General features: G+C 36.8%; 1 protein-coding gene across 2 annotated transcripts in view; it reads right to left on the reverse strand.

Annotated features, from left to right (window-relative positions):
- Positions 1–6,903: 6,903 nt before the first annotated feature.
- The window catches only part of RNF115 (ring finger protein 115), a 53,022-nt gene continuing 44,269 nt past the window's right edge, over positions 6,904–15,656 (reverse strand). For both annotated transcript variants that reach the window (XM_031967419.1, XM_031967420.1), the window contains exons 7-9: positions 15,375–15,468; positions 12,932–13,047; positions 6,904–11,296 (exon numbers count right to left, since the gene is read on the reverse strand). In XM_031967419.1, coding sequence (XP_031823279.1) covers positions 11,165–11,296; positions 12,932–13,047; positions 15,375–15,468 — 342 coding nt within the window. In that variant the 3' untranslated portion in view covers positions 6,904–11,164. The remainder of the gene's footprint in view (positions 11,297–12,931; positions 13,048–15,374; positions 15,469–15,656) is intronic.

Consider the following 15,656-nt stretch of genomic DNA (forward strand, 5'->3'; position numbering starts at 1 on the left):
CTTCTCTCTGCTGTCTCTTCTGTTTATCATTCCAGTTGTGTCCAATTCTTCAAAACCCCTTTGGGGAGGTTTTCTTGGCAGAAGTGCTGAGTGGTTGGCCATTTCCTTCTCCAGTTCATTTTGCAGATGGGCAATCTGAGGCAAACTTGGTTAAGTGATTTGTCCAGTGTCTGAAGCCTAATTTGAACTCTTGAAGATGAGTCTCCTTTATTCCAAGTCCACTGCTCTATACACTGTGACATTTAGCTGCCCTTATATGATGCAGATATTCTTTACACACAGATATTATTTGTTAGAATCCCACCTTGAGGGCAGAACTGTCTCAGATTTGTCTTTAAATCCCCAGCAATTAGCACAGTGCCTGGAATATGGCAGATATTTAATAAATGCTCATTGATCAATGACTCTGAAATGCCCAGTTTTCTCTGTCTCCTTAATTCTAGATCTTTGTTTCTAATTGCCCATTGAAGAAATCCATTTAGATAAATCACTGGTCCCTTAAACTCAACACTCTCCTCCTGATTTCCCTGTTTCACTCAAAGTCCTCAAGAGTGGTCATCAACTGCACTCATTCCCCCGCCCCCCCCATTTCATTCCTGTCACCATTAATACAAATTCTTAAATTACCACCAGCCTGTATGACTATGATAACCTCCTAGACAATCTTTCTGTCTATTCACTCCTCCTCTAAACCAGCCTTCCCATTGGTCTTATATCAATTCTCCTTAGGAGAAATGAAACAGATAGCACAGCATGGGAGACAGAATATTTCCTTCTTATTTCATATATGATAGACCTTTCTCGAGATAGTAGGCTCCACAAAGGCAAGAATCAATACTCTACTTCTTTTATACCTCTCCTACAATGAGTGCCCTGCATAATGCTAGGCACAGAATGTAGCTGTTCCGCAAATACTTAATTGATAAGGAATTTTTTTATCCTACTATTAGAAAACTCACATGAACACAACTCAGATGTAGGAAGATTTTTAGTGAAGATCTGCCTGAATGCACATCTTTAGGCAAATGTATATCAATCTGCAATGGTCAGATGAGTTCTGCTCAATAATGAAGAATCATTTAGGGCTGTTTAAAACCAGAAAACTGCTTAGCTCTGAGGAATTAAGCAGAATAAACAAAACTCTGGCATAAAACATAACATAAGGATGTAATAGATTATACCAGAAGTTAAAATGAGAATGAAGAATTAAATAAAAGATTACCACAATGTGATATAGAATGAATCATAAAGAATATATGATCATAAATAAAGATAACTTTAAAGGTTAAAAGGCATGACAATACCAACTTGCTAGAACTAAATTCCTTCCTTTCTTTTAAAAGAGTAAATTGCAAAAAAGGATTACATGTCTTATAAGTAGTATATTTTTGTGTTAAACCCAAAATCATTTTAATAACACAAAGACCTGTCCACCTCAAAGTTGTCAGTGACCAAACATTTTATTAATATCTTCCTTTGGATTTAATAATTATACTTATTTCAAATCAGAGGTGACAACATTTATGCTACTAATAAGTTAGCTTTAAAAGTAACTGTAAATTGCCTAAAATGGCTCTCAAACTAAAACAGACATAATATTCAACCACCGGGCCCCCAAACATTTACATTATAATGTTCACAACCTGGACAATAAAAAAAATTTTGAAATTCTATCAACTACCACCCATAGTTCCTTCCCCCTCAATTTTCGTATCCATACACTCTTCCCCTTTCTACTCTCACTCTAAATACCAATCCCACTATCTCCAATCACTAGAAAGGGAGACCAAGGACATATATCCTTTTATCAATGGTCTTGAGCCCAAACTTCTCTCCCTCCAAACATATACCCCAGCTGTAGATCAGATCTTATTACTTGTGTCACTCAGTAAAAAGGGAATCAAACTATAATCTTCCCAGTAACATGGAAGACCACCTGGATTTGCTTCTTGACCCATTACTATACTCTTTGGCCAACTAAGCTTCACCACATGTTCTGCTTTTCCCTCTAGACCATTAGGCATTGTCATTTGCCACAATAATAGACTCTCAGAATCAGAGGCCTTTCCATTTGCCTTGTAGTAGAAGACTCCTCTATATTTTCTAATTAGAATGTGAATGCAAGAACAAGGATTTTATCACGTTATTTTTATTTCCAATACTTTATATGTCTATCACTTGGCACAAAGTAACTGCTTGATAAAATGTTTCTTAGTTCTTTCAAGTAAGTGTGATATTTAGGACAAAGATATAGCAAAAGTTTGTAGCACATGAAGCCCCAGTTTACATCTCAATGTTTCTACTCACCTGGACAAATGCAAGAATTTTACACTTCTAAATACAAAAAATCTCTCAAACATCACACCTTACTCTTTAGCAATTCTGCTTTACATCCCCTTCCCAGTAATTGACCCGTATGGATACAAGATGAGAAGGACCCCAGAAAAGTGAATCTGCTGCTTCAATTAAAAGATTAAGAATTTCTTGTTTTTAATATCTATTAAATGTAATGTTCTCTTTGGTTCGGTTTTCTTGGGGTCTCTGGGAGCAGTCTATTAAGAACAGCTTAAAATACAGATGTATCATACTTTAAAAGTCAGTCAGCTCTATGTGCAAGGCACTGTGCTATGTGATAGGATACAAAAAAGCAGCAAAATACAGTCCCTGACCTTGAGGAGTCCATAATTTTACAGGGAAAACAATAAATATAAACAATTAAGCTATGTGAAGGATAAATATGAAATAAGTGACAGAGGAAAAGGCACAAGAATTAAGACAATGGGAAAGATTTCCTATAGAAGACAGGGTTTGAGAGCTGAGGCCTGAAGGACACTTGAGAAAACAGGAGACAAATATGAGGAGGGAGAACAGTGCACAAGGAATGGTCAGAGAGAACTTTGGAAAATGGCCATGTTCATGGAACAGCCAGGAACCAAAGAGAACGTGGAAGGAAGTACAAAGATTGGAAAGGGGTAGGGAGGATATGTTATAAAAGAGAATTTGATATTACAGATCACTAGGTATCACTGGAATTTTCTGAGGGGAAATGGGGGAACCTACTAGATTAAAATATAGATCTATCATTAAGAAAAATTGAGAAGATCTTTGATAGAGTAAAAGAAAACTAATAAATGCTTATTTAATATAATCAATTTGGAAAAGATAGGTTCAAATCCTGTCCTTGCGTCTTATTAGCTATGGAGATTTATGTCATCATCTTCCTTTTCTTTAGTAAAAATGAAGGATAGGACTAGGTGACCTCTCAGGTCCAAACTCAATACCCCACAATGTTTTAGGTTAACCAACAGCTTTCAACACATGCTATGTCACAAAAACATTATGTTGTAGTAAGTTAACTTTCCTTAGAGCTCTAATCCTTCCCCTACATAGCTTACAATCAACTATGAATTTCCAATGTGCCTCATCCTCCTCAAGCACCAAATCTATCAATCTCCCTCAATTTTATACTTATACAATTAAATATATCTTGAGATTACCCTGTGACACAGGGTGATTCAACCAACATTTAATAAACACTATATGCAAAAGCTTTGTGGAGTATACAAAGATAAAAGATGAAATGGCCTTCAAGGAATTTACAGTCTACTAGGTGGCTCAACAGAAATAAGTTTGGAAGAAGGGCATGTTTAGTGGGAAAGAAACTGAAATGTGTTTTGGACATGTTGAGTATGAGATGCTTATAGAATTTCAAAGGAGAGATGAGATGAATAAGAGACAGCTGGCAATTTAGCAACAAATTCAGCAATTCTGATAACTAAATTGGGGGATGTTTGCATAGACGTAATTGAACACATGATATAATGTTCACAACAGAAAAACAGAATGTGAAATGCAAAGAGTCTATTTAAAAAATCCATGTTTAGGAGATTTAAAAATGCAAAGAGGACTAACAAAAAATAGACAAACTAGAGAACCATACCATAAAGTTAAGGGAAGAAAGAGTATCCAGGATACTGCCTTGTGACAGGAACAGTGATAAAAACTGCATAAAGATCAAATCGAATAAGATTTTAGAAAAGGCCATAAGATTTAACAATTAAAAGACCATTAGTAATATAAGAGTAATATAATAGCCATTCCCCAACAGATAAATGGTCAAAGGATATGAAAAAAAACATTCTCAAAAGAATTGCAAAGTGACTTACAGGCATATGGGAGAATGTTCAAAAGCATTAATAAAAAAAAATACAAGTCAAAACAATCATCTTGTTTTCTCTCACACTTCCAAAATTGGAAAATTATGACAAAAATGGTTATACACAATGTTGAAGAACTTGTAGAATTAAAAAGCATACTGATACACTGTTGGTGGAGCAGGGAAATGGTACAATCATTTTGGAAAGCAATTTGGAATTTTGCAAATTAATGATTAAATGTCCATATCATCTGACTCCACTACTGAGTTTCTAGCGCCCAAGGAAGCTATTGACAAGCAAATGTCACCATATACAACAAAAATATTCATAGCAGCACTTTTAAGATAGCAAAGAGCTAAAAACAAAGTAAACATCATCAATTGGGAATAGCTAAATAAATAGTACATGAATATAATGGAATATTACTGTGATTTTTTTTAAATGATGCTAATACGGGGCCCCAAATTTAAGAAAGATTGGAACATTTGCACTGAGAGGATATTCATGGAACAGCTGGGCACTGATAAAATTATCAAAAGAAGCGGAATAGAAAAAGGAAAAAAGGGCCCAGAACAGAACTTTGGAGGACAACCACACAGAGAATCAGGAGAAGGCTGGTCCAGAGAAGACCAAGACCAGAGAAGAAAAACAAGGTAAAATAGTGTCCCAGAAACAAAGGAGAAGGTAATATCCAGGTGCAAGTGATCAATTATGCTGAAAATAGCACAAGTCAAGAAGGATGAGGGGGCTGGGAAAAAGCCATAGGATTTATCAGTAAAGAATGATTTAATCTGAGTTGATCAACTCTAGATCCTAGAAAAGGGTATGTTTCCTTGAATTCAGAGTCTGTTAGGGTATTATTTTGAGTTATGGACCCCTTTGGCAGTCTGGTGAAGCCTCTGGACCTCTTCCCAGAAACAAGTATTTTTTTTTTAATTTTCAACTCAAAATTGAAGGGAAAAAAGTTTCTTTTTCAGTCAGGTTTATTGTCCCCGTTGAAATCTATCAATGGACTCCTTGGGAATGAGAGGATGCCAGCTTAAGAAATGCTGCCATTGATTTCTCATTCCATGAACTTCAAGATTTCTGAGATAAGTCTGCACTTCTGTAGGCTTGCATCATTGAAACTGCTCTTATACTAGCTTACTGGCTTCTGGCTGTCACTTGCCATTAGCAGCAAAGTAAAGGGCCTTTGAAATATTTTATTGATGTGACTGGTTTTTATATTATAAACATTTATAGATTACTCCAACTCTTTTAGAAGTCTCTTGTACAAGGTAAAATAATTAAAACTAACAATACAGTGACTTCATCTCTATTTCTATTCAATGATTGCCACAGGTCTATCACATCTAATTTTTCTAAAATTATATTCAACCCATTACAGGAATCACAAAAAAAAAAAAAATTAAAATGTAAATACAAGTCAATAATCAAAAGATACCTTAATAAGAATGCACTATTTACATTCTAATAGAGAAGATAATAAAATGATTGTTTCAGAATCCTAGTCACAAGCCATCAGAGTCAATTGAAAAAAAATTTATAAATATTTTTGCAATGATTTGAAGATACTGTAAGAAAAAAAAAGGAAGAAGGAATAAAGGGAAAATGGGCCCATTTATTAACAAACACACATTTACATTCTCTCCCTCTCATACACACACAGTTTTGTGTAGGAATATATTCAACTTGAAATGAGCAAAGATTACACAGAAGAAAAAAGGATAAGAGAATAAGATAGAGAGAAACAAAGAATAAACTAGCATAACTGAGTGTAAATGGGATAAATTCACCCATAAAATGGATTAGAAAGTAAACCCAAACAATAGGCTGTTTATTTTTTTAAAAATGCAATTGAAACAAAGATTTATACAGTTAAAAATACAGTTGGAATAAAATTTATGCCTTAGTTAATCATAAAAATGAAAAAGTAGAAACTATTATTCCAGACAAGAGCAAAAAAACAAAAACCAAAACAAAAACCACTTTAAGAGGGAAAATATATTTTGTTGAAAGGTAACAGAAAACAAAATTATTTTAATATTTAAAGGTCCTAATATGAACATTCATCCCACTTCCAGCAGCTTCTAACTCACAGCAACGCCAGATTTTGTGAATTTTTCTCTTTTCTCAACTACTGTGGTCAAGTATATTTTTTCTAAAGTCAAATTCCTTTAGTCCTCTCCACTCAGTGCAAGTTCTCTTCCACTTAACATCAATTTGCATTTATGGCTGTAGAAATTTTGGATCAACTCTAACAAAGAATCCTGAAGTTACGTGTTTCAGTCTCCCAAATCCTCTGAAACAAATTATAAGTGTCTCACATCTAGAAAGAACAGAAAAGATAAGTGACCTTTCAAGGGTCTAGCAATAGTTTCCTATGAGTCACATTCTTGAGGAAGGGAAATGTAGTCAAGTCAACTAATGTCAAAAGTACAGCGGTGATAATAAGCTTAAATTAATATGGGTTGGGCTTAGAAAATGGGTTTTTTTTTGTCTTTTGTTTTATTGGGTAGCAGCAGGTTATGTTGTTTGGTTTATATTTTGGTAAGGCTACTAAAATAATAACAGAATAATAACAGCTAACATTTAGATAACACTTAGTATGCACCAAACACTATGCTAAGTACTCTTCCAATATTATCTCATTTCTGATTCTCACAACCACCTTGGGAGGTAGGTGCTATTATCTTCATCCTCAATTTACAGTTGAGGAAACTGAGGCAAATAGAATTTAAATGGCATACCCAGTCAGTATGAAATATTTGAAATCAGGTTTGCACGCAGGTCTCCTCAAATGCAGGCGAGAGTTCTATCCACTGTACCACTTAGCTCTAGCAATACATTTCTATTTCTTAATGAGAGAATCAGAGGACTGAGGTCCAGAGGATTAAGTGATATGCTCACAGTCAGAACCATTGAAAGAAAGCTAGTCAGAAGAACACTGAGGAAGAAACAGAAGGAAACCTAATTTACAGAAATTTGCAATGGAAGTCCACAAAATAAAAAAAGATTTCACTATCACAATATAAACTTAGACCTTATTATACTTATTATATATTTGAATCCAAATGATTAAGAAATAGTTTTTCAAAACAGGAATAAATATTAAAAGCTTTTTCCTCAATTTTTTGAGCCCTTCCTTGCTGTTAACAGATACAGAAACCTTTTAGCAAATTGTATTAGTTCTTTCTTCTAGAATCCTAAGAATAAAATGTCCCTCTCATCAAACAATAAAAATATGGGCTAAGCTTGTTGCTCTATAATAAAAAAATTCACAGTAATTTAGAAGTAAAAAATCACAAACATGGAAATGATGATCTTTATTACAAATGTACAATGAGAGATAAGGTTGAGGTGGTTCTAAAATACACTTCTAAACTTTCTAAGATTTTTTACAAAGCTTTTGCTCAACTCCACCCCAATACTACCATCTTTCTAGGAAGGGAGAAAGGAAAGAAGGAAGGAAGGAAAAGAAGGAAAGATTTAAAGAGAGTATACAAAACATGGATACAAATTAAGATTTCACCTTATTGTATAATTTAATTTAAAAATAAGCTTTTTTTGGAGAGAAAAAAAAAAGAAACCGGCATACATTCCTACCCCCACAATCTTTCTTCCAATTCCAATAATCCCTTATGATTGTTTTACAGGAAGAATAGAGCAGTCATTTAACCAAGCATCATTTCTTTCTATTTCTGCTCTCTTTTCAGGAAGTATATAAAGTTAAGACTTATAAGCTGCTTCTCTAATGTAAAAGTGATACTAGGAGCTATGGTTCAGATAATATATGACAAAGGAACAAATGTCAGTCTGGGTCCCATAGGATTTTTTCAGTGTTCTGAATTGCCTGCTTAGAGTGCATATGATATTTTCATATCTCTTACGGCTTTTTAGTTATCAGGGCCTCTGAGGGAAATCCAATCCCAAGTGTCATCATTTCTTAATTATCTTATTCCTCCTTCCCATGCTCCCACTCTCCTCTCATCTCCTTTCTATTTTTCTCTCCCTCCCCAAGGAATCTTTGTAATATATGACCTGTTTGGCAAGTGCTAAAAACAATTTGGACAAGTGGAAAATAAAATATAGTTGCCTCTTATAATAGCAAGGACAATCAGACTACTCCAATTAGAACCATCACCACACCACACTAGGGATCCAAAAGGCACCACAGGGATTCATATTCATGCTGAGTCCAATTATTGCCTTAAAGATTGTGGCTACATAAGAAGGGCTACCATCCAAAATAGAATGAAATCCTACCCTTTTACCTCAAACTTTAAAAGACCTTAATGAAGATCTGGGAAAGAGAGAAAGAAAAAGCATGTGAAGAAAAGCATGTGTAAGACATCACTGCATACCCATTGCTATTCTTAGGAGATGAGTCCCCAAGAACAGGATCTATGGTCTACTCAGAACTATACAAGTAATGATCACTCAGAATGGAGAATGATGGCTGAGAAGAAATTGAGGTCACATTTCCAAGGCATGGGCAAACAACCTCTCATCATTAGAGAACTAACACTCCCTGACTTCCATATACTCTGTCAATCTGTTTCTAGGTAAGCATGTTCAGAAATAAAGAAATCTGCCCTTAGGGAATCTTAGCTATCTAGTCTCTTGTCCTCTGATTATAGGCCCAAAATATGTAATGAATATCTAAGGATAGGATATTCCTGGAAATAACTCCTTGATCCCTAGGAGCAAAAAAGCCAAACACTGTGGTGAGTTATGCAAGGAAGGCACCTGTATTTCTCAGGATCCACACCATGGGTTAAAAGATGAAGGTTAAGGCAGAAAAATGTTAATCCATAGATCATCATTGCCCAGTGTTGTCTGCAATGCCCAGAGAATCCTATTTGACTGCAGAACTGAAAAGCATACATTTCTCAGAAGCATGATTTATAGCAAAACTAAAGCTGGAGGGCTCTAAGAAATAACTAATTTTTCTTCATGTCCTCAATCTAGTATAGCAGCTATAAAATGGAGATTTTATGTCACTTAGCCTATCTCTCTCTTAGTAGTATTTGCAATCAAGATAATCACAAATTTTGCAAAGTCGCTTATTTTTTTTTATATCTCCAGATAACTTCACTACAAATGTTGTTTGCCTCATTACATCCAGACATTTATTGAGCAAAAATCATTGATATACCTATAGATTTTGATGATCAAAAAATAGCAATGGATCCCAAAACTTTAGAGAATGCAGTTGTAGTGTATTCTGGAGTAGCCAACGCCACTTTTTCTTGCCACAAAATCCCAACAGATCAAAACTAACACATGGGGCTCCAGATTGTGCACATTTTCTGCCAAGTACCAAAAGGTTCTCAAGGAATTGCTTCCTTTCTCTTCCTGGCCCAAACTGAATTTCACCCTGCTAGCCCTGCCTTTCAACAATGGCCTCTACTCTAGCTGTTCTCACTTATGCGGCAATAGCTCTATGCCAAAAAGACATCCTAAAAAAAAAAAGCTACATTCACAATGTTCGTTGAAAAAGAAAAAATTCACTGAAAAAGAAAAAAAGGGGGTGTAGGGTGGGAAACCAGTAAGCCAAGAAATGATTAAGATTCTCCTCCTAAGATATTTGATTTTCAAATGACTCTCCCTCAGGTTTGCCTTCAATACCTCTAAATTCACTCCAAGGAGCAGTTGCAACCTCCATAGATAATGATGGTGTCAGGTTCCCAGCACCCAAACCTCCCCATCATCCCCAGCATGACCTCATGGGCCAGTCCCGTAGTCCCACTATTTTCATGTGACACTCTGAAGCTCCAACAACATTCTTTACCTTCTTCATTTATTCAAGTTTAGAAAATGAATGCTCCACAGAGTTGTGTACATGTGTATAGGGATGATTTTAAGTTAACAGAGTAGGTAGGACCTTAATTCAGATACCTCCTTCAGTCGAGTGCTCTTGAGCCTGGCCATGAATGGTATGACTCCAACAGCAGCAAGAACCAGGCAGAACAGCAAAAGTTTACAAGTGAAATGTGTGTAAAAAAAAAAAAAAAAAAAAAAAATTAAAAAGAGACAACATAAAAATCTAAATTCCTGAAGACCAATGAATTATCAAGTACCAATGAACTAGACACTCAAGCAGTTAACACACATCATCCCATTCATTTCTCAAAGAGATGTCTTCAGGAGGTCCCCAGGACAACAGGAAGGAAACAAGGAACCTACTGTGAGTTGAGGGCAATTATAAACTCTAAACATAAGAGTCCTCTGCCCTTTAGCTTTTATCCTGCTTTAACCCTTTCCCAACTCTAAACCCAAGAGTCCTCTGTCCCCATCAACTTTCATCCTGCTTTAACCCTTTCCCAACAAGGGGGGCAAGGCAGAGTCCCAGTCAGAATGTAAGAAAATGCCATATTTTCATCTTGAGTGGAACTGCCTTCTCCTGAAGTATCACTTTAAAAAGAAAAATGAGCAAAACTAAAGAGATAGACTAATCAGCCACTTTTTCTTTCCCATTTTAACTGTCCTTCAGTTTGTTCTTGGAAGCTCAAGTCAAAGCTCTGGCTTTATTTGACCTGATTTCATGGCTAATCCAGCTAGGAATCACTTTCATCCAGTTAACACAAATACTTTATGTCAAAAGGATCATGGGGTTTTGGTTCCACTGTATTTACTTTAAAATACACTGATGAGGGAGATGGAGGCTGGGGAGAAAGCAGAACCTCCATTACAAGGCAGCATGACAGATAGTAGAACCCTAACTAGACCTGTAACGAATTTATTTCATTCTGAAAGAAACACATAATTAATTTTCACAAGTATAAAATCAAGTCATCACTCTGAATTCAGGAATAAGAGGCATTCGGCTCGAATACAATTCCATCTGTAAATGCTAACTTTAAATTTGGAAAGGGACAGCACTCATTCCATTAATATTATGGGTTTGGGATTTCTGGTGAAGTTCCTATATCCACATACTATTTTTTATACAATTTACATTTGTAGTAAGTCTACCACGGCCCCAGCTCAATGGCTCTTGAGCTTCAGAAAGTCCATGGGTCATGTAGTTGGCTGTCACTGCTATAGCCACTGCTTGAAGAGGCCTCGCTGTTTGGTGTTTGCCGAGTTGAGTCCTCACCATTTAAGCTCTTCCTGCAAACAGGACACGTGTCATGCTGAAACACATAGACACCAAAGAAAAAATGAGCAGCCTGATTTGAAAAAAAGAAAATAAATGGGTAGAAAAAAGCCAAGCTATAATTAAAAGAAAACAAATTATAATGAAAAGTTGGGGGAGTGAACAGAGCAATATTTCTTAAAGTATAGTTCAAAGAACTCTAGGATCTACCTCAAGATTTTGTCAAAGCTCTCTTGAAGTCAAAACTCTTTTCATAACAATTCTAGGATGTTATTGCCTATTAAAATACTTTTCTTTTCCAACTATATATCTGTATGAGGGCAAATTTTTTGCATATAATTCAACCAAAACAAAAAATCACAACAGATATTGCAAAAGCAAATGAGAGAGATATAGCTGTCTTTTATTAAGTTTGCAAAAAGACAAAATTCTCAATAATTTTTTTGTTTTAAAAAATGTAGTTTTTTCCATAAAAATGTTTTATGAGTTTATTATTGTTAATGTTGTAAGTATTTTTTCATTATCAGTTTTAATTTCTAATACAGATAGAATCCACATCAACAAAAGCTCTTAGGGTTTAGCATAGTACCTGGAACATAGCATTTAAAAATTTTATTTATTTAATAAATGTTTATTGTACTTAACGGGTTAAGGGTTTTCAATTTTTACGAATATCAAGAGGTCCCAAGACCAAGTCTGAAAACCACTGCTATAAATCATATTTAAGTATGTATAATATTCTGGTCACAAGAGGCAGTCGAACAGCTGCTGTAAGTACTGAGGTCTATATCCCAAAGAAATCTAAGAGAAATGAAAAAGGATGCATAGGTATAAAAATATTTATAACATGTTTTTGTGGTAGACAAAAAATTACAAAGGGAATGTCCATCAACTGGAGATAGGCTGATAAATTACAGTATATGAATGAGATGGAATTCAAAGTACACTATCAGAAATGATGAAAAAATGATATCAAGGAAACCTACAGAGACTCACATGAAATGACAGAGTGAATTCAACAGAAGAACAATTTATGCAATAACAACACTGTAAAAACAAACCACTCTGAAATAATTAAGACCTCTGATCCACAAAATGATCAAGCAGGATTCAGAGGACCAATGAAGCCCACTACTCTCCTCTGATAGACAAGTGATAGCTCCACACAATCCAGAATATGATACAGATTGTTGGATATGGGAGTATTTGTTTTGCTTAATTACACATATTTGTTACATGTTTTTAATGGTAGAAGACTGGGAGAAAAATGTTTATTCACTGGAAAAAATTCCTGCTGTGAGGCCTTGGGTTCAAGACAAGTAGTTCAGCTCAAACTTCACAAAGACCTGAAACAGCTTCACTAGAAACCAGAACACCCAGTTCCGACTGGCACACATTACTATTACCTCTCCATTCAAAGTACCAAAGAGAACTAACACAAAATGGTGACAAAAGGAAAAATGTTGCAAATACCTGCTGCATCTTACTTGGCCTAGAAACGATGGACAGACACACCAAGCAACAATCATTGTCTAAAAATCAACGAAGGTTTTACTCAGATGTGGGTCAGGGAAATAGGAAGCCAAAATTGTATTTGGCTCCTCCCCATATTGTGCTCTTCTTAATCCTGCTCAAACTATACAACAGCCTGGGAGTTGGGAACCAAACTCACCAGTTCCAACCATGGCACAATACAGCTGCTGTGAAAGAAGTGGTTGCAAGGCAACTGCCGGACTTGCTCTTCGACTGTGTAATCTTCTTTGCACACTGGACACTCCAAACCCGTATCTGTAAAAGGAGAATACCTATCATGAAATACGTATGCAAAAGGAAGGGCCTAGACTTGGCCCTGTCTTCTCAGGAATAGCACACAGAGAGAAAAAGTGGGAGGAGAGAGGGGGTGTTGGACAGACTTGTGAATTTTAACCCAAAATGGAAGAAGGAAAGGAAAATGGAAGGGAGGAAAAAAATCACAGCAGAATGGGATCCTCTCCAACACAAACTTGGATCTAAGCTAATTAGGCCTATATATATATTTTATTTTTTAAATCACAGATTAAACAAATCTCATTTAAATTATGTTTTCTAATAAATAGAAAAACCAGGGAAACATATCTCTCTGAACCTTTTAGCTGCCAGGTAAATAAAACCTCTGAGGCTGTCTGCTTCCATCCAGAAAACAGTGGTGTTCTCCCACCAGGAAGTGATTCACTCTTGGCACATTTAAGGACTCCTGCTCAATATGTCTCTGGTCGCCTGTGTTATCCCCAACCACTGCCCTTCTCTTCCGGACCCAAAGTCCGCTGGCACAAGGTGCTGGGTGAGGGCCTGGCCACGAGGGGGCAGTGTGGAGCCACAACGCAGGCAGAGTCAGCCTCAGAAGGGCAGCTTGGGGGGCAGGGAAGCGACGCCAGCCTCAGCAGGCTCCTTTCTAGTATCTCACTAGGGCTCAAAGCAACCTCCCCCTTCCGGTTCACAGCCCTCCTGCTGTGGGCAGACGGCAGAGGGGACTCTGCCATAAAGGGAGGCAGCTGTTGTGTCCCCAAGAGCAGAACTCCCCAAACAGCACTGTGCCCATCTCCACAACCGCTGAAATGCATCTGCACACCTATTACATGAAAGAATTAAAGGATATGGGGTTTGCACTTCCTTCAATATCCTCACTATTGATATCCTTCTCTCCTTTCTCTTTCTCCCTCTCTCCCTCACACACACACCCCCCCCCCCCCCCCCGCCCCCCCCCCCACCTAAATCACTCTAACTGCTTCCTAGTCCACCTTGCTGACATCAATCTCTTTCCCAATCCAATCTATTTTACTACTTCCAGATTAAGCTTCCTGAAATAAAACTTTCATCATATTACTCCCCTCTACTCACTGCCACTTGGAGGTCTTATCACCATTATTTCAAATTCAATTTGATTAAAGGTATGTTTTATTTTTCTTCCTATAGGAACTCCCACTACAAACTTCCCTATTTTTATTAACTGGGACATCTAGGCCCTCTCAAACCTACGTGGCATTCCTTCTTTAAAATGTCTCTAACATGTATTCTCTTTATCTCCACTGCTTTCTTACTACTCCTTTCAGATATTTCCTCTTAATTGATCCTACCAAGGGATATCAGAACAATTTTCTTAAAAGGCAGATTTAATCTCATCAAGAATTGTTCTAGAATTGGCAGTGACTCCCTACTATGGTCTACCTTAGTAACTAAGCACAAGCTGCCCTGCCTGGCTATCAAAGGCTTCTAAAATCCACTTATTTAAACTTAATTTTATTTCCCAGTATACAACACCAGTTCAGTTCTTTCAAACTGTCATATTCATTCTCACTTATTACTTTATTGGTATTAGGTCTCTTGCCTCTTCTCAACCTTCAAGATTTAGCTCAAGCCTCATTTTCCTTTTTCTAGTCTTTCCCAACAATATTCCAAAGTCATCCCATCTCCAGGAGATAACCCCATCTCTGCAATTCTGATGGAAGGAATAACCCAGATAAGTGCTAAGCTTATAGCTTTACCTCTCTAAGAATTCTTACATCAAAGGTATTCAATATACTGCTGGTCAATCAGCACATTCTCTACATCTCTCCCACAGGACCATCTCCAGTTGTCCTAAACTAGATCTTGCCACTGGATCCAGATGGCTCTGGAGGAGAAAAGGAGGGCTGGTGACTAGCCCTCCCTCACCTTTTTTTTTTTTGGCTGAGGTAACTGGGGTTAAGTGACTTGCTCAGGGTCACACAGCTAGGAAGTGTTAAGTGTCTGAGACCAGATCTGAACTCCGGTCCTCCTGACTTCAGGGCTGGTGCTTCACCCACTGCAGCAGCTAGCTGCCCTTGCCCTCCCTCACTTAAACCAAATCACTTGCATCAAGACATCATCTCCCCAGCATCCCAAGACATCATCTCCCCAGCATCCCAGTCCTCTTCGAGAATGAAGGACAAACAACAATACAGCTTCCTCTACCTAGGACCAACATAAATATATAGGACTGAGGGGGAACTAAGGGAATATCCGCCTTATCAAATAGGACCCAAAGAGTCTAATAAAAGAAGACTGAAATCCTGAACAACAAAATGAAAAGAAGATAACAGATAAAGAAATTAACCCACCAACTTGTTCCTGAGTTACTGTCACTGTTGGAAGAGATGTGATCTTTTCTTTATCAGCTGGGGGAGGCCCAGTATTTTCCAACTGTCCTAAGAGCTGCAAAAGAATAATATAGACAACACTTTAAAAAAAAAAGTAGCTAATAAGCAGGAGGTGGATGATAGTAATGAGAAACATATTCTCTGTTTTGACCTCTATTAGAAACATGGGTTTCCCTCCTCTTGCTCTGGAGACACTTAAGATTGTCTTCCAAAGCATCAGGTCAGATTGATTTCACATTAGAG

This window comes from Sarcophilus harrisii, chromosome 4 (assembly GCF_902635505.1).
Source record: "Sarcophilus harrisii chromosome 4, mSarHar1.11, whole genome shotgun sequence".
In the NCBI taxonomy this organism is placed as follows: domain Eukaryota; kingdom Metazoa; phylum Chordata; class Mammalia; order Dasyuromorphia; family Dasyuridae; genus Sarcophilus; species Sarcophilus harrisii.